At 38.3% G+C, this 18361-nt stretch overlaps 1 protein-coding gene across 12 annotated transcripts in view; it reads left to right on the forward strand.

Moving 5' to 3' along the window:
* DYNC1I1 (dynein cytoplasmic 1 intermediate chain 1) overlaps window positions 1-18361 on the forward strand; it is a 407782-nt gene that overhangs the window by 386924 nt on the left and 2497 nt on the right. For 6 of the 12 annotated variants that reach the window (XM_004007740.5, XM_060414492.1, XM_060414495.1 and 3 more), the window contains one exon: window positions 1738-1863. In XM_004007740.5, the coding sequence (XP_004007789.2) occupies window positions 1738-1863 (126 nt within the window). Of the gene's footprint in view, window positions 1-1737; window positions 16927-18361 lie in introns of those variants that run through there. The other 6 variants (XM_060414497.1, XM_060414494.1, XM_060414493.1 and 3 more) reach the window with 1 other exon arrangement.

Below are 18361 nucleotides of genomic sequence, written 5' to 3' on the forward strand. Positions count from 1 at the left end.
TTTGCTACATTACTTAATTCTAAATAAATATATAAAATTCTTTAATATGTTTTAGGCATAATTTAAAATGTATCCAAAAATCATTTTATTTTGAGTGATCTTTTGTCATATTTATATTAAGATTAAATACTTTTTATTCAATTTTTGAGATTGTTCAGAGATAAAATCTGATATTAACCAGCATTAGGAAAAGTGGGAGCCTTATGATCTACCTAAATTATGGAGTTAAAAATTTTAACTCTGAAAACTATCTAGCTGATTCTCAGATTTGTTTTCTGAGTAGCACACTAATGACAAAGTGTATTGACAGAATTATGGCCTATTGCAATTCATATTGGTTTGGCCTTTGAAAAATGTGGTTAAAAATTCAGTCTGTAGCACTGCACAGCAGGTCCCTTTATTGTAGAAATTGTGTATTTAAAAAAAAATGAGCTGGGGACTTTTTGTTTTACATTTTTGCTATCAATTGACATACCGTGATTTAAGCAGGTAAAAGAATTTTTATTGATTTCAAGATTAAATTTAAACATAGATTCTTACATATGATGGAGTTTTTATTGCTATTTTAAAGATAGGTGTTGGGTCAATAATCTCATATAAACAGATGGTTTCAATTCCCTTAATAACAGAACGCCGGGGGGGCCGGGGGTGGGGTGGGGAGGGCAGAGGCACAGGCCAGGTTGTGTTTCCACCCTAAGAAGTCATGTGTATTAGACACAGGTCTTGAAACAGTGGCATGAGATGATGTTGGTGGCCCTCTTTTCACTATATATTTTTTTCCTTTTTGTTTTAACATTTACCTTTTTTAATGGGCTGTTGTCCTTTCCTATTCAACATTTTTGTAGAAAGCTCAGAGAGCTGATCTTTCTATCAGTTATAAACTCCCAAACTTCCAGATGCGAGTTTACACACTCATGATGAAAGAGGGGTAGACCCACTAAAATTCTTTTTTCCAAATAGTAAGGTCCTTACAACAAATACTGTGGGTTCCATCTCAGCACCTCCAGTTCACTTTAATAATGATTAATATTTGCAATTATCAATGTTGTCAGATTTCAGGTGCTTATTAAAGGAGGTGTAAGGCCTTTTCTACAAGTGCGTGCTCCACTCTGTCAGGATATCGTCCTGAGGACATTTTCAGAGTTAGCCCTTCCTGCACCTTGGTACTGCTGGGAGGAAGGAAAACAGGGTGGAGAGAGAAGAAGCAGGAGAACGTGAGGTTTTGAACTTTTTCTTCTGAGCATCCCTTCCGTGATGAGGTTTCAAGGGACCAATACATTTTTTTCCCCTGAAGACTCTTAGTGATATGACTTATTTTTCACCGTACACCCCATCCTCACCCTTTATAGTATCCTTAATCTTGGTAAATCCTGAAGTCTCCCTCCTCTCCGTCAATCCATAAATCAGGACCCGATCAAGAAGTCTCACATTGAGCTGCCTGTGCCTGTACGCCGTGCATAATCCGCAGAAATGTTTATGTCACTCGTGCCCACTGACTATGGCAAGAGACTCCCTCTCTGTTCCTTTTTCGTTGAAGTGTCTCTCCTCTCTACCTCTTAATTCAGTGGAGCATATGATTTAAGAACAATGAATCCTTTACCAACTGCACAAGAGACGAATGTTACTTCACGCACACGCAGGCCGCGGTGACTCATCCAGTTAAACGTAGCACTGTCGATTCGTATGTTTCAGTTCATATTCAGAGGTTCTTGGTTTCTCTTGTAACCCCTTTGGCAGGTCCCAACAGCAAGTGTGGCCGTTGAGGGGGCGTCCGCCCTGAACCGTGCTCGTTGGGCTCACGGTGGCAAGGAAGTTGCCGTTGGGGACTCGGAAGGCCGTATTTGGATCTACGACGTCGGAGAGGTACATGTTACTCGGTTTGGGTGTTTTGATTTAGTGTTTCGGTGTTCAGGCTTCTTCTTTTTTTTTTTTGGCTTGTGTATCTGGTTTAAATACCTAGTGAAATTTTTGGCAGCACCTTGTGGACTGTGAGAGCCCTCTCGAGTACATTTGCAGATTTCCATTGACTTCAGTGGGAGTTTGGGGAGACTTCCTTGGGGCCTCCAGGACCTGTTAGTTAATGATCAGGCTACTTTCTGAGTGCTGTAGAATTCCCAGCTATCCTCTGATGAAGCATGGTCCTCTCTTGACCTGCACTCCCACCTACCCCACTCCCCTGCCAATTTCATGAGAATGAAAAGGTTGCCAAATTCATCATGCTAACATTGAATTTGGAATTTGTTGTTTATTTTGAAAAGTCAAGCTTTAGTTGGTGTGTTCAATTAAAAGGTATATACTATTACTCTTTAATTAAAAGTAGCCAATTAAATAGCTGAGGTGAGTCAACTTTGTACCGCTTTCGTGATATTCAAAATTGTTATATGCAGTGTATACTTCTCTGGTTTATCTTGTTATATGATTTATAAAATACTTCTGAATATTATGGCACATATCAGAAGAACTGCATATTTGATTTCAGATAAATCTCCTTGAATATCCATACTACACTTAATCATTACATTACAGAACAATTTTATGGAAGCATATCTGTTTGCTTTTGCTCTGTGAGAAAGTGTTGACAAAAATCTTCATTTCTGATGGGGTGAAAGAAGTTTTTTCTTCAAGACAAACAAAATATTGAACTTTCAAGCCAAACAAAATAAGCATGTGTAACTTGTGTTAGTGTAATACGAATCAAACATTTGCATTCCGGGGGGAAATACACCACATTTCTAGGCGTGACATCCTACGCCTCAGGAGTGCGCTTTGAGTGCCTGGTGGGTGGGCAGAGCTGATCACACCGAGAAGGGTTCTTTATGTTTTCATCAATGAGCTTTCTACGATTTTGGCAGTCCTAGGTGGTTTGTTTGTGGAACTTTGGTGATGCTATAGGGCAGAGTCGGTTGTGCTGAAACAAGCTGGATGGTGTTTGTGTGTGTACATGTTTTTATATGGAGGCAGAAACTGAATGACTTCAGAGATGGGAGTTTTCTGCTTGGAGATGTACCCCTCTAAGTAAAATAGCTGAAGAACCTCTCCGTTTCACTGCATGCTGTTTCATTAGACTCCCCCTTAACTACTCCTGATGCCACAAGCTGAGTCATTCCAACAGTGACAAGGCTCTGTTAATATTCATCCCCAGTGGCGAGAAGGGAATGGTCTGGTGACTACTGACGTAGCTTGGAATCTTTGAGAAAGAGAATACCCTTCGGAACTGAAAATATTGCCGATACCTTCTAAAGCCAAAATATTGCCAGTATTTCCTTCAGTGACTATTTCAGTCAGTGCATCTTTTTCATGGTCTTCGTCAAGACAAAACTAAGCAGCAAGAACATGTATTCTACACCGGTTCATTTGTTTAGAAAATTTGAGAGGTAGAAAAGAAGGGAAATATTAAGAAACAAAAAAGTTTCTCTCTTTCCTTTGTTTATAATGGGTATAATAGCAGCAGAGAAAACAGATGCGCTCAGAGATGAAATGGTAGAAATAGATGAAATTTTAAAACTCCCGTCTCTACCTCCTTGCTTATTATACATAGCATTCCTTAACTCCTTTAGAGTATATACAACATTACTTTATCCAAAAGCACTGAAAAGTATCATAGTTCGACAGTCTGGTTTATTTAAAGGAAGGCATTTTGAAAAACTTGCATGTTGACCACACATACTTCATATATAAACATAATTCATATATACATGTAATACACATTCACACACACCACCTTTAGGCAGTAAGGAAATACAGCATAACATGTATACGGAATTTACTGCAATAAGTTATGATATAGCCATGGGACAGAATTACTTGACTGACTCATAATTTGGGAATATATTTGATTTTGTAAGTTGCTTTGACTGATATGTGGCTGCTAAAACGTCTTCCTACGTTGCTGTCATCATTTCTAAATTGTATAGTGGTGTTATACTCATATTTCCTCTATCGTACTAGCAGGTCAGGCTGGTTTTCATTTGGGTATTATTGCCCTTGCTTTTCTAAGTGATATTACAGGCTATAGTAATGTCTGCAACTCCAGGCCAGTCTCACCTATTGTCTGGAGTCCAGACAGGCTATAGAAAAATCTCTGTGACATATAATAGGCCCAACTATTTGTAGGGTTGTTTATCCCTACAAATTCACTACCAGGAAAAAAAGGGTTATACAATTTTTTGAGAGAAGCTAATATTATAATCTTCTAGCCCTTTTCTGAGGGACCAAACATCAGGATAGGCTTATATATTTGAACAGTTCCTTCTGTATTGTTTGATCCTGTAAAAAGTCATCTATAGCTCAGAAAAACTCAGACTTTACAACATAATTTTGCTGAAAGTATATATTTTCCTGAGTATTTTTGTAACATATTTACAAATTTATCTCATGTATTTTGGGGGAGAAATAAAGGGGGTACTTTTCTGTCCTAATACCCTGTTCTAAGTTTCTGAAGACCAACTCTGTAGAGTTCCATGTACTGAAGGGAAAGATGATTTTCCAGCAGCTAAGTTTAGCTGAAGCCCACCTGGGAGAGATGGTAGATCATGGGAGATACTGCCTTGACGGTAATTATTGTTGTCTCGTTCACCAACCTGGAACTGACGGAGCGTAACTGTCCTTAAATGCTGTTGTGTTATGTTAGTCACTTCCAACTCTCTGCAGCCCCGTGGACTGTAGCCCGCCAGGCTCCTCTGTCCTTGGGATTCCCCAGGCAAGAATACTGGAGTGAGTTGCCATTCCCTTCTCCAGAGGATCTTCCCAACCCAGGGGATCGAACCCCAGTCTTCCACACTGCAGGCGGATTCTTTACCGTCTGAGCCACCAGGGACGCCCCTTAGAAGAGAAGGGCACCCCGTAAACAGCACCCCACCAGCCTTTGTAATCACCTACACTGTGGAAAGCCAGACAGAGTGCCTTTACAGCAACCTGGCCCATCTAGAATTCAAGGTCAAATCCAATACCGGTGCACAGCTGACAAAGGAGAAGGGTTTGGAGCAGGAAGTGACTTTCAAAGGAAAAAAATTTAGAGGAAAAGAAAAAGGATGTCATTGAGGATCAGACTGCCCGGAAACTCTGCTCCCATTATCTGTATTTAAAATTGGTCCTCCAGTCCCCTTTAAAACGAAACCCATCACCAGGGTCACGCTGGCCTTTGGATAGAAAACCTGGCCTGTGAAACCTTCTAGGAAGATGAAACACTTTCAGGTAAGCCTTATAATACACTCTGGATATGAAAGTTAATGGTAGTTTTGAGAGGACAGTTTGTTGATCCATTTTCTTGGACCTCAGTACTTCAGATGGGTGTCTTGTCAGCCAAAGAACATCTCACACTCGTTCTCCCGTGGTGTTCTTGACCGAATCTTCTGTTAGGCTGTAGAGAAAGGAGGCGAGAGCAGCAGGCTCTCTCTCACTAAGGTCCTGTTTTAGAGCAAGGCTGGCTTTACCTGCGCTGTCATCTCGCAGGGGCCCATGCAGAGGAGCCCTGCTGCTGCTGCTAAGTCGCGTCAGTCGTGTCCAACCCTGTGCGACCCCTTAGACGGCAGCCCACCAGGCTCCGCTGTCCCTGGGATTCTCCAGGCAAGAGTACTGGAGTGGGTTGCCATTTCCTTCTCCAGTGCATGAAAGTGAAAAGTGGAAGGGAAGTCACTCAGTCGTGCCCGACTCTTGGCGACCCCATGGCCTGCAGCCCACCAGGCTCCTCCCTCCATGAGGTTTTCCAGGCAAGAGTGCTGGACTGGGGTGCCACTGCCTTCTCCGAGAGGTGCCCTGAGCTTGGTTTAAAGCTCTGCTGTCACCGTCCTGCAGTTGTTCAGACATTTTCCAGCAAGATGCCTCATGTTGCCAGGTTGCACTGGGTCCCTCAGACTCTGTATTCAGTCTGGTCCAGGAGAATATTGTTTTCAGTACCCTCACAGTACAAATCAGAAATGAAAAGTTCTGGTCTTGACGAAGACCATTAGGAAAGAGAAATCTTTAGTGAGGTAGTTAAACGTCGTACCTGCTGTATGATGTTGTTATTACCTATTCTTTGCACGCACATGTGCGTGCTCAGTCAGGTCTGACTCTTTGCGGCCCCAAGGACCGTGGCCTGGCAGGCTCCTCTGTCCATGGGATTCTCCAGGCAAGAATAATGCAGTGGGTTGCCATTTCCTTCTCGAGGGCATCGTCCCAACACAGGGATTGAACCCATGTCTCCTGCGTTGGCAGGTGGATATTTTTACCACTGTGCCACCCGAGAAGCCCAGTATTGATATTACCTATTCCTTAGGACTATTTTAAAATGTTGGATGAGAAGAGCAATGTTTCCACATTCTCAGTGTCATGATATTTGGGTATTTGGTGGATATTCTAGTTCCTCTCCCCACAACCCTCTTTTGATCACATAATTTTAACTGAGAGTGTAGTAAAGTTTTAGGGAGAGAGCACTATGATACCTACCTTCAGGTGGAGTTGAGGGACAGCCTTTCTCTGGCCCCTGAAAGGAGACTTCTGTGACTCCTGGTGGAGACAGCACCATTCAACCCAGGTCGCTGTGCCTTCCTGTGGGACCTGACATTCACCAGAGGGCACTGCAGAAAGGGACTTGGTGTCACCAGTCATAACCACCACCTGCCTCATCCCGTGTCCCAGCGGCGGTGCAGCTGCTGCAGGGAGTCCCGGCACAGTGCCCCCATGATCGTGCCCACCTCTGTTATGTACAGTTACCCTCCGTGACTTTAAAGATGATGGCAGAGAGCAGTGGCTCGGATCCAGATTTACTGATGCAATTTATTATGAACTTCTGAAGGGGTAAACAGGGGATTCTGTGTGCGCTCACTGAAATCACCAGATTGAGTCTGTCTGTCCATTTTTTTTTTTCCTGTTACATTTAAATGGCAAAGGCATGAGTAACATCTCAAAGCCTCTGAGTAAGGAGGTAAAATATAAAACGCAGTGTTTTCAGGTAGGCCACATGATGCTTTGTTTATGCAGAATGTTTTTGGTTGTTTGATTTTGGCATTGTATCTGGAAAATATACTGTACACATTTATTTTCACAGGTAGGGGTCTGTTTTCTTTGCAGAGCAGGTGCTTACCTCCTATTAGCATAAATGGAAGTTATATGAATTCTATGAAAGAGAAGACCCCTTTTATTATTTGGCTATAATTTTTATTCTATTCATGCATCTCAGAAGTTACTTAAATAGACAGTGGTTGCATGTACCCCTTAAAATTCAAAGATCTAAATTTTAAAATGAGCCCAGCACTTTAATAAGTTTGCAAGATTTTGCTCCCCAAACTATGGGACACCATCTGTGCTGGAGCTGTGTGAGCCCATTCAATTAATTGAAAGACGAGTAAGATAACAAGTCATAAATTAGCTACAAATATAACCTGAAAATGTTGCGTGTATTCTTCTTCAGACCTGTTAATCATTGTTGGATTTTTCAAAAATGATGTGCGAACACACATATTCTTAAGAATTAAAAATAAGAATTACTCACGGCCAAGGCTCTTTACCAAATAGCAAGGTTTTCTATATATAGAGAGAGAAAGCTGATTTTAACAGCACATGGGCCAGTGAGTGTAGAATTATTCACGTGTCCCGATGATTGATAACCAGCCTCGCTACCTGTCTTTCTTGCCAATGTGTTTTACAGAAAGCCCGTTGCCACTGTTAATGCTTCAGTGCAGTCACACAGATGCAGCTGTCATAAATATCCCCTAACAACTATGTTTGCTGCTTATCTGAATTAGTCAGAATGCTGTTTGCAGGCCCAGTTGTGAAAGAAGCAGTTTATCTTCTACCTCCTATTTATTTCTTTTTCCATTAACCTCTTCTAGGGAAGATTTTGTTTTCAGTTGGGATAAATATGCGTAAGTTTCAAATCCCTGATTATATTCCTACAGTAGTCAAACGATAAAATTCCAAAATCATTTCGGCTGAAAGTAGAGTTGGAAAAATAAAACGGCGGCTGAAAAACTGTAATTTGGGAGATGAGGAAGTCTTATTGCCCTGGCTCTCTCTGCTTAGCATCCTGTTCACTCATTATCTAAGGGAATGTGTATTAATCTTTACATTTTAACCCTGAGCTCTGGCACCATTTCGTGTGCCTTGTTTGCTGTGACTCTTGGGGGCCGAAAGAAAGGCAGTCATCTTATACAAATTGTAATCAATGCAGTAAATTTGACATTTGTCAATATGTTAAAAAGGGCCTTAAAAAATCTTGGAAGGGAAAAAGGAGAATATGAGATTAAATGCAGTAGCTAAAGCATGGTTTTAAATGTTCATCTGAATCTATTTTAAAGCTATAGTTAAAAATTGGAATGAAAATTCTACATGGAATCCCAGTAGGAAAAATGACCTATGCAAGATACTTTAGAATGATGGTCAAGGTGTAATGTACAAGGACTATAAAAAGTGCCTCCAGCCGTTCTCACCGACAGCTAGAGTAAGAAGAAAAAGATTCCGTGAGCCATTTTCCTTGTACTTTAAATCGCTGATCAGCATAGTAGCACCTGATAAACTGGAAATATTGGGAGTTGAAAGAGTGTTTGAGCGATGCAAAATAAATAATACACGTATGGTTTTTAAGTGGATTACACTGAGGCAATAATTGTTCGCTTCATGGAATGACTTCACGTTTTCCAGTAGGACAGGGCCTACATCCCTTTTCCACAGGAATTTATGCCCTGAATATAAATAATCCCCCTCTGTGGGGAAGGCTGGCATGCAGAACACAAAATACGAAGTTAAACTGAAATTTGGGGGTTGATTCAAATGAGAGTTCTTTAATGAAAAAGAACTGCACTTGAAATCAGCCGATTTAATTATTGTGCTTTATGAAAGCCATTATCCTCTGCCGATGACGAGCCCGATAGCGTGGCTAAGTTCTGGCAGTATCCAGGAGGGGAGGGGAGGGCAGAGCTAGGCTCAGCTTACCAGAGTCCAGTTATAATTGCCCCGAACACTTGTGTTTCTCATTAAATGAGTGTGGCCATAGGTTTCTGGACTCTAGAAAGTCTTTTAAGTGCTAGCTTATTCTTCCGTGGGTTAAACAGTGTTTTTTCCTTCGCTAATGCTAAACACTTCTGGTTTTTCCCTCCATGGAAAAGACTTATGCGATGCCCAAATCCAGATAAAAACTGAAAATCCAGATACTTAGTGTTTTTAGCCTGAATGTTTATTATCATAGCCACAAACCTGTGCAGTTAAGTAAAAAGCACAAAGGCATATTTGTATGGACAGATTCGGGGTGCTAATAAATATAATTACATAAAATAAGCTACTTTGAAATAATATATTAGTTCATTTCCTTGTCATAATAAATTATATGTATTTGAAATAAAATCATCTGGTTAAAATATATGATTATAATTTTAGTGTTAACGTGATTTTTTTCTAGGAAAAGTATGTTAAAAAGAAAGTGCTATTTCAATTAATGTTATAATTATTCATCTTATAGTAAATGTAGTAGCAGTGGGTCTATTTTGATAATTACATATGTTAAAGACCATGATTAAACTAATTATTATATAAATAGTATGCTTATTCAGGTAGCATTACTTTATAAATTTTCAAGCCACTTTTTTTTCTTAATTGATAAGAAAATACTTATGACTTTTATATGTTACGGAGTAGTTGACTAAATGAAAAGAAAACCCTAATATCTAATTTTATAAAAACCAAATTAATGTGTGCATAGTAATTTGCAATATTCAATGAGATTAATATATTCCCATTTTGGTGATAAATGGTCTTTGAATATAAACCTTCTGAAACAAGTATTAGTTTGTATAATTAATCATCTTTATGATTCTTCTGTGGTTTCAAACTGTCATCTTCAATAGCAGTTTGGATTCTGAGGCAGTCATTAATTATAGTGTTAATTTTTTTTATGTCTAACAAAATTGTGTTTAGTTTTAGAATTTCAAAACTGCTAAATTTTATCTTGAAACATTACTGCCTAGAACAGTAGCCTCAAATCACGGCTTGGACCAGCCAAGCATGAAGCTGCTCCAATCATATGAGTCTAGATTAACACTAGCCTGTACAGAAATGAAGAGTTATTTGTTTCTTCTGTGAGTATGTGTGTTCCTATTGGTATATCTGAAATAGAATGTGAAATCAAATATCTGCCTATACATGTTCACGCATAAATATTTATATGCCACGTAGGCTGGACGTGCAAAGTGAGGAAGTGAATGGATCATTGTATTCCACTTTCACGAAAGGTTTGCGTGATTTCTGAGACCGTCAGCTATCAGAACATCTTTTCCATTTCAAAACATGAATTATTTATCGTTTGGGGCATATCAGAGCTTAACACTGCAGGAGCAGTTTTGCATTCTTACTTTTTAGGCTGGCAGATAAAACTGATCAGTGGGCCCGGAATTCTCTCCGATCTTCGTCCTCATGGTCGGCCAGTACTTTTGCAACATTTAGATAGAACCTTTAATCAGTCTGGCAGCCCTCCTCTGGTTAATCACATGCCTCACTAGAGTTTTTCTGATCTTTAGAGTGCACATCTACAGGTACACAGATACTTACCCATTGTCGTCTATTTGAACAGGCCTAGAACAGTGCCTGGCACATACAGGCACTCAATAGTAATAAACAGGTGAATGACTGTTTCACAGGTGAAGGTTAAGAAAAAGCTTACTTGTGTGAAGTGTTCGGACGGCAGCCTCCAACTTGTCTATAGATTGATGGCCAGGAAAAAATAACTATATTTGCATGGGAAAAGGTATGTAGAACATAAACTTAGAAAAGAGCGCCTGTTCTTCCTCTCCAATCTCTATTCCAGTTACTCTTCTCTCCTTTGCTTTGAAAAGTGAGCAGTTGGTCACTAGCCATAATGAAAGCCTAACAGTTGACTCAAATAGTTGTTAAACCACTGGAAAAATGCGTCTTTTTCATTATGCTTTTTTTGGACACTATAGATACGGTAAATCATGAACTACATTATACAAATAGCTCTTTTATGCCCAAACATTCAGTAGGAGGGAATGACATTTCTTTTATTACTTTGGTAAATGTTTTTAAGGTGTTTAGCAATAAGCCTTCGTTTTTGTCAAAACTGCTTAGATGCAGTGGTTGCTAGGAATTTACCAGAAAAACTATAGTTAATAATATCCGAAAGAGAAAGGATATATGTTTAGTCAGCTAGTCTGACAGGTCAGTTTGAGCCGTGTATGCGCTCTCATTTCCCCGTCATCCTGATCTTTTGTGTTATGGAAAAATAGTGGTAATGAAGTTTAAAAAGTTTATTTTCCATTATTGCCCATCAGTCAAATGTCTTTAGCATTTTTTTCCATCTTTTGAACAGAGAAATAGGTGGTTCAAAATAATAGAAAAATAATGCTTAAGACATTTCTAAAGAAGAGGGTGACAAGATTTTAATACTGATGTGAGCAAGGTCATCTTTAAGCCTTAGTGAATTAACTCTTTTTCAGCTGTGTGATTTTTTTTTTTTTTCTTCTTCTTCTCAGGTGAAAACTTTAGAATTTTGTCATGGATCCCATGATGCTAAATTTTAACATGAAGAGTATTTCTAAATGTTCATTTTTTTTAATGAACAGTGTTTAAAATGATTTCCTTTGACATTTGCTGGCTTATTGAAATTGATATAGGCCCATATTTGTTACTGTTTACTTTGGACTTTTATGTCCTACCTTTATATCTTTCCTTAATTGGGTGGTAATGGATTTTTTAAAAGTATTGTTCTAACAAACATGCTATAAAAGTCATTTAAAGATTCTAGGAAGAGAACTTTAGCAGAAAGGTCTCAAGCTTCATGGGTGACTGAAGGTTCCCTTAGATGGGATTTTTAGACAAAAGAGATTCTTTCTTAACCAAAAAATAGTCAGATACCATCAGACGCCCATGGGGTAGCATGCTGCTAAATTTCACAGAAATTTTAACCACTGACTGGTAATAGCAGATGCTACAGAATGGAGACCAATGCAACTCCTACTTTCTGGGCTTCTCTGAAACTGCTGTAAATACTTAGTTACCGCACAGTATGCACTCCGGTATATTTGTGTGCTCTCTACACTGCGTTCTGGCTTGGAATTTTGGTTCGTGGTTTCATCCATTGTTACCAGTGATGGTAGACTCTCCAGAGAGTTAAATACAGTGGAGCTTGGTCGTTCCATTCCGACGGCTGTTTCGTTGCTTATTACCTCCCACTTTGCTTCCATCTGTGTGTGTGGCAAAGGGGATTGTCCTAAAAAATATAGGCTTCCTCTGAACACAAATGTGTGTTTGTACACCAGTTAGTCCCCAGTCTCCTGAACTGGGGTGACATTAATTATCGTACTTTAAAAAAAGCTTTTAGAGCTTAGGAGGGTTTAGCAGTTCTATAGAAATCCATGTTCATCTCCACAGTTTCTGTAAATGCATTAACAAACAAACAAAAAAATCAATGCTTATTAAAGTAAAAAGGTAATTTGTAAGATATTTTTAAAGAAAAGTTTCATTTTTAGGTTAATACAGGAGCTGAATTGTCATGTATTTTGGAATCCATGGTTCATGTAATCAGGGTATTTTTTTTAATGACTCCGTTTAATTGAAAGATTACAAAGATGCTGGTGAACCACATACTTATGGAATATTCATCCTGAAACCTGGAGTCCTATTCATTTTGTTTGGTTTCTTAGATACATTAAGCATTATAAACTGAAATCACGGAACACTTTTTGTCTTAATTATCCATGCTTTTTTTAAAAAAAAAGTAACCTACTTTTGTACTAAGCAAGGCCTGAGAGATATTTTTACCATAAAAAATATAGCATTGGGCTGGTAGGAGTTACGCAGATAATGCAGCTATTTAAAATCAGCTGCTAGGTACTATAAACCCTTTAAAATTACTAACAAATGAGGGAGGCTTGACTGAGGACTGTTCAGAATGGTTAGCCACGTGCTTATAAAAAAGGACACATGAATGATATTTGTGTGTTTAACCCTGGTTATAAAAAGTCATTTGATTTTTATAAGAGCATGTTCAGTGGTTACAAGGCCTTACGACTTGAGCTAAAAATGTAGAATCCCACTATAGAAAGTGCCATAAAAAGGAAATAGCTTGATAAAACTGTACTGGTCATATGTGAAAAAGATGCATGTGTGTGTATGTATATGTTTATAAGGAATAATTATACTTTAAATTTAATTTTTTTAATGAACAACGCATCCTCTGATTTTTCTTGTAATCTGAAAGAACCCTTTCCCCACACCCAGTTCATAAACTGTAGCTATTATTAAATGTGTGACTGTCTAGGAAGTGATTTGTGTGGGCTTTTAAGAAAGCAAATGTGATAAAATTTAAGGTGTACTTCTAAAAATATGCAGCTCTATATAGGTGAATGGAAGGAAACAGAAGAAATAAAAAAGGAAGCAACAGCGATTGGAGGAGAGGGAATTAACACTGAGAGGGAAAAATATAGGGCAAACAACCTTTAGTCGTGGTTTGTAATGTCCAGACATTGAGCTTAAACTCTTTGTATTTGGGGGGAGGTCTTATTTAATATTCACAGTGGCCCTGGGAGTTGGTGGCCAGAATTCCTTTCTCGCAAATGAGGAAGGAAAGATCTGAGATGCTAGAGACATAAATTTCCTAAGGACGCACAGCAAATCATTGGCAGAGCTGTGAAAGAAATCATATCTGGATGATGTCTGAGGTTGAAAAAAGTCCCTCCTGGCTCCATTCTCAAAATCGAGTTATTATGCAGTCTGTGGCAGTGGTTAGCCTAGAGAGTTACCTGGGGGTGAGGCAGGGCAGGATTGGGGGGGGTGCCCATTCCAGTGTGGGAGGAGGGCAGACCTGTGACGGCCTCGGAACTGGAGGGGTGGAGGGGAGGCATGAACGGGATAGATTTTCGTGCGTCTCCCCCACAACTTTTGCTGTTTATTTCTGACCTGTGCATCTTTCGGGAACCCCGGAAAGTTAAAAATAATGTTTAGACTCTCTTACCAGGTGACTGAGAACACATGAGCCGCCTGCCCTTCTGCCATGACGCGCTGGCATTTATTCCTTGCAGGGGTGAGGCTTCCAATTGCCCCACGCTGGCCTGGGGCAAATTACGTGGTCTGGAGCAAATCCCTGAGCTCCCCGTCCTTCCATTTCCTACCTGTTAGAGGCCTGTTCCTGAAAAGTCCTCATGTAGCAGACATTGGAAAGAATTCCTAAGGAAAACAGAACCACAAAAACAATATAGAATTGATATGTATGCCACTCGATATATTAATGTATCATTTTTAGGAATATGTTCAATCTGAGTATGCAAAGAAAAGGAATGCCTGGCTATTCTGTGTTGAGCTCATGGTTCTTCATTAGATTACCTTTCTCATCCTCTCCGCATCTCTGCTGACGCATGGGTCAGATGCCAGTATCTCCATTACAGGGGAGGCAACGAGAGGTTAGGTGCCTGACCACGGCCACTAAGCAAGCTGAGAGCAGGACATAAGCTTCCTGTGCAAATCTAAGGTTCGTGTCACCTCCTCCGTAAGGCCAAATTGCTACTTCAGAAACTACCTTTGGCCTTAGTTCCCTCAGCTGTAAATATATGGTCATATCCTATAAAAGGCATTTACTCTTAGAGCGAAGATTTTGTTATTTCAGGAATCAGTGCCCTGAGTGCTTTTGGCATAAAAATGCTTTATACATTTAGCGAAAAGCTAGAAAACAGCCATATAGTTGTGGGGAGCTGGGGGTGGACTAGATATTGGTGAACCCTGAATATGAAAAAAGCAGTAGGAAAATCTGAGTCATCTCTGACCTAGGTTGTGGACTTTGGCAGATGAATCTGAAGGCAGAAAATGTTTCCAGATCCACTTTGATTCAGTACAATACTGCTCAATTTTTACAGCCTCTTTTTTATGGTATCCTTTGATATAACTAGGCTATTTGCTTCCCACTTCTCATGTTTAATTGAAATTACTCGTCACTAATAGAAACTTACGAATATTTTTCCTATCAGAAATGTCAATTGTTTGAAAATTATTCTAAAGTACCGTTTTCCGGTGGGGGGTGCAATCTATAGTGATGGTCTAGATTTAGCCTTTAATGCCTTGATAGAGCCTTGAAGAGATGCTGAAACCATGTCATTAACATGCCATTTGCTTCCTCACTATTTGCGTGACACATAGCACATCCCAGAGAATGTTGTGGTTGTCACTGTAAGAAGGTAAATTTTCAAGTACTTCACTTTCTGAATGTCAGTGAAGTTTAAAAAAAAAAAAAAAAAACTATGCCAGTATTCCCACATTTTGACCTAAGAAAACATGGTAATTAATATGCATTTTCTTCATATGCCAGAATGATTAACCATTGTATCTTTAGTCCTACCCTAGTGTCTGGCGTGTAGTTGGTACTCAGTCCATGCTGAAATCATTATTTAAAAAGACATATATGCTAGTGAGAAGGGCATGGCAGCAATCTTTTTCTTTGACTAAGAAACATGACAGAGATTTTTCACTTACTTGATGAGTAAGGTATTACTGGCTTAAAAGTCTCCTAGAGAAAGTTTCAAATGCATTTGCGCTCAGGAGAAGAGTTAGGAGCTGCCAAGGGTAAGAAGGACACAATTCTGTCCAGACAGATGTTATTTAAAATGAAAAGAGTGGTGGTCTTGTTTGTTAGGACACTTGTTTGGTCTTACCTACAAGTATTAAAATGGCAGAAATTATTAACTTTGGGTGTGTATACAACCTGTGAATACACATTCACACATTCAAGCTAAGATTATACTTAAAGTGCTTCCTGATAGTGATATTTAATTCTAAAAATGGGGCAGTATGCAGCTCACCCTCTAAATCTAACGTTACGATGATCTTGTTTTTATTGTCAGCTAGATGAAAAAGTATAATAAAACAAGGTAGATAAATTTAAGTTTCTAGAAGCAATTTTGTTTTCATCCTGTGCTAATCAAGCAAAGCAAACTAACATTTCTAGTGAGGAAAATGTTTGGCAAAATAATCAAAAGAAAGAAAACATCTAATATTTTCCCAACCTAAGTGAAACTTTCACAGATAAAGACAGTGAGCTATGTTAGAATATGGTGAAACATTTTATGTGGGTGAATCTGCATTTTTAAGGACTGTTATTTCCACCACTATGAAAAAAAGTCAAATGCAAGTTCTATGGTAGGGTATATTTTTATCAAAAACTTTTAAATTTGCTAAAACTCATTTTTAAATAAATAAACAGAAGTCTGTTACATTTCTATATACTGAAATATTGGAAGGAGAAAGTAAAAAAAAAAAAATCACATTTAAAATCACATCAAAAGTACCCACCAAAAATTTCCTGGCAGTCCAGTGGTTATGACTACACTTTCATAATCCCAGGTTGTTGAACTAAGATCCTGCAAGCTGTGCAGTGCAGCAAAAAAAAAAAAAAATTATATATAAATAAAATATATTTATATATATAATACCTAGGCATAAACTTAACAAAGGAGGTGAAAGATCTATATACTGAAACCTATAAAATATTGATAAAGGAAACTGAAGATGATTCAAAGAAATGGAAAGATATCCTATGCCCTTGGGTTAGAAGATTTAATATTGCTAAAATGGCCTTACAGCAAAAGCTGGACAGCATGTACATCAATGAAATCAGAATGTTCCCTCATACCATATAAAAAATAAATCCCAAATAGTTTAAAGAATTAAATATATGACACCATAAAACTCCTAGAAGAGAACAGAGGCAAAACATTTTCTGACACAAATCGCAGTAATATTTTCTTAGATCAGTCCCCCAAGGCAGTAGAAATAAAAACAAAAATAAACAAATGGGACCTAATGAGACTTAAACTTCTGCACAGAAAGGAATGGGAGAAAATATTTACAAATGCTGTGACTGAGAGAGGTGTAATAGCCAAAATATACAAACAGCTCATATAACTTAGTATCCAAAAAAAAAAAAATCAAAAATGGGATTTTTCCCCAAAGACAGACAGATGGCCATATAGGCACATTGAAAAAGTGTTCAACATCACTAATTATTAGAAAAATGCAAATCAAACCACAACTAGATATTATCATTTCACAATGATCAGAATGGGCATCAAAGAGTAAAAAACCGAAGAGGGTGTGGAAAAAAAGGGAACCCTCCAACAAAGTTGGTGGGAATGTAAATTGGTGTGGAAACTATGGGAAACAGTATAGAGTTTCCTTAAAAAACAAAACTAAAAATAGTTACCATATGATCTAGCAGTCTCACTCCTGGGTGTATATCTGGAAAAGACAAAACTCTAATTGAAAAAGATACATGCACCCCAGTGTTCATAGCAGCACTATTAACAGTAGCCAAGACAAGGAAGCAATGTAAGTGTTCCTTGACCAATGAATGGATAAAGAAAAAAAATGGTATAGATATATAATGGAATAGAAAGTGAGAGTGAAGTCGCTCAGTCGTGTCCGACTCTCTGCAGAGTCCATGGAATTCTCCAGGCCAGAATATAACTTAGCTATAAAAAAGAATGGAATAATGCCGTTTGTAGCAACATGATGGACCAAGAGATTATGATGCTAAGTGAAGTAAGCCAGACAACTATAATATTGCATAATGTGGGAATCTAAAAAATGACAGAAATAAATGTATATACAAAACAGAAACAGACTCAGACATAGGAAACAAAGTTATCAAAAGGGAAGCTAAGGGGGAAGAGGGACATATTAGAAGTATGGTATTCACAGATAGAAATTACTATATATAAAAATTACTAAGCAACAGAAATTTATTAACATGGACAACTATATTCTATACTTTGTAGTAACAGAAAATGGAAAAAAGTCCAAAAAAAATAATAACTTTGCTGTACAACTACAACTAGCCCAATTTTTAACTATGCCTCAATTTTAAAAAAAAATTCAAAATTTTGGTGAAACCTACTTAATAAATTTAATGCTTTATTATTAGAAATATTAGAATTACTAGTTCGATTTCTTAAAGGAAAAGGACCTCTGAAAAATTCATTTTTAAGGAATTACATGTGCAACTTCAGATGTCATAAATGATACTCAGTTCTGTCCCATACTGTATCTGGTTGCAAAGTCAACCCTTCATGTTTCATAGTGTTTATTAGAGTTGTTTCTTAACAGTCTTGCCATGACCACCACAGGAAACTATGTAAACACATGGACCTGGGGTTTTTTTAGGATATATTTTCTATACATTGCTATCAATAAAACATTACATATAGTATCATACAGTAACTTAAATTTGTGCCATTTTAACTAATGATAAATGTAGTTTTATGTTTAGGAGTCAAACCCCTAGACTATATCACTTTCGTTAGTGAGACATGCTTTCTTCCAATATTTAGTGTTATATGCAGTTACGAGGTGTTTCAGATTTAGCTTGAGTCTCACCTTCTATGAGACAAAT

This window comes from Ovis aries, chromosome 4 (genome assembly GCF_016772045.2).
Source record: "Ovis aries strain OAR_USU_Benz2616 breed Rambouillet chromosome 4, ARS-UI_Ramb_v3.0, whole genome shotgun sequence".
Taxonomy (NCBI): domain Eukaryota; kingdom Metazoa; phylum Chordata; class Mammalia; order Artiodactyla; family Bovidae; genus Ovis; species Ovis aries.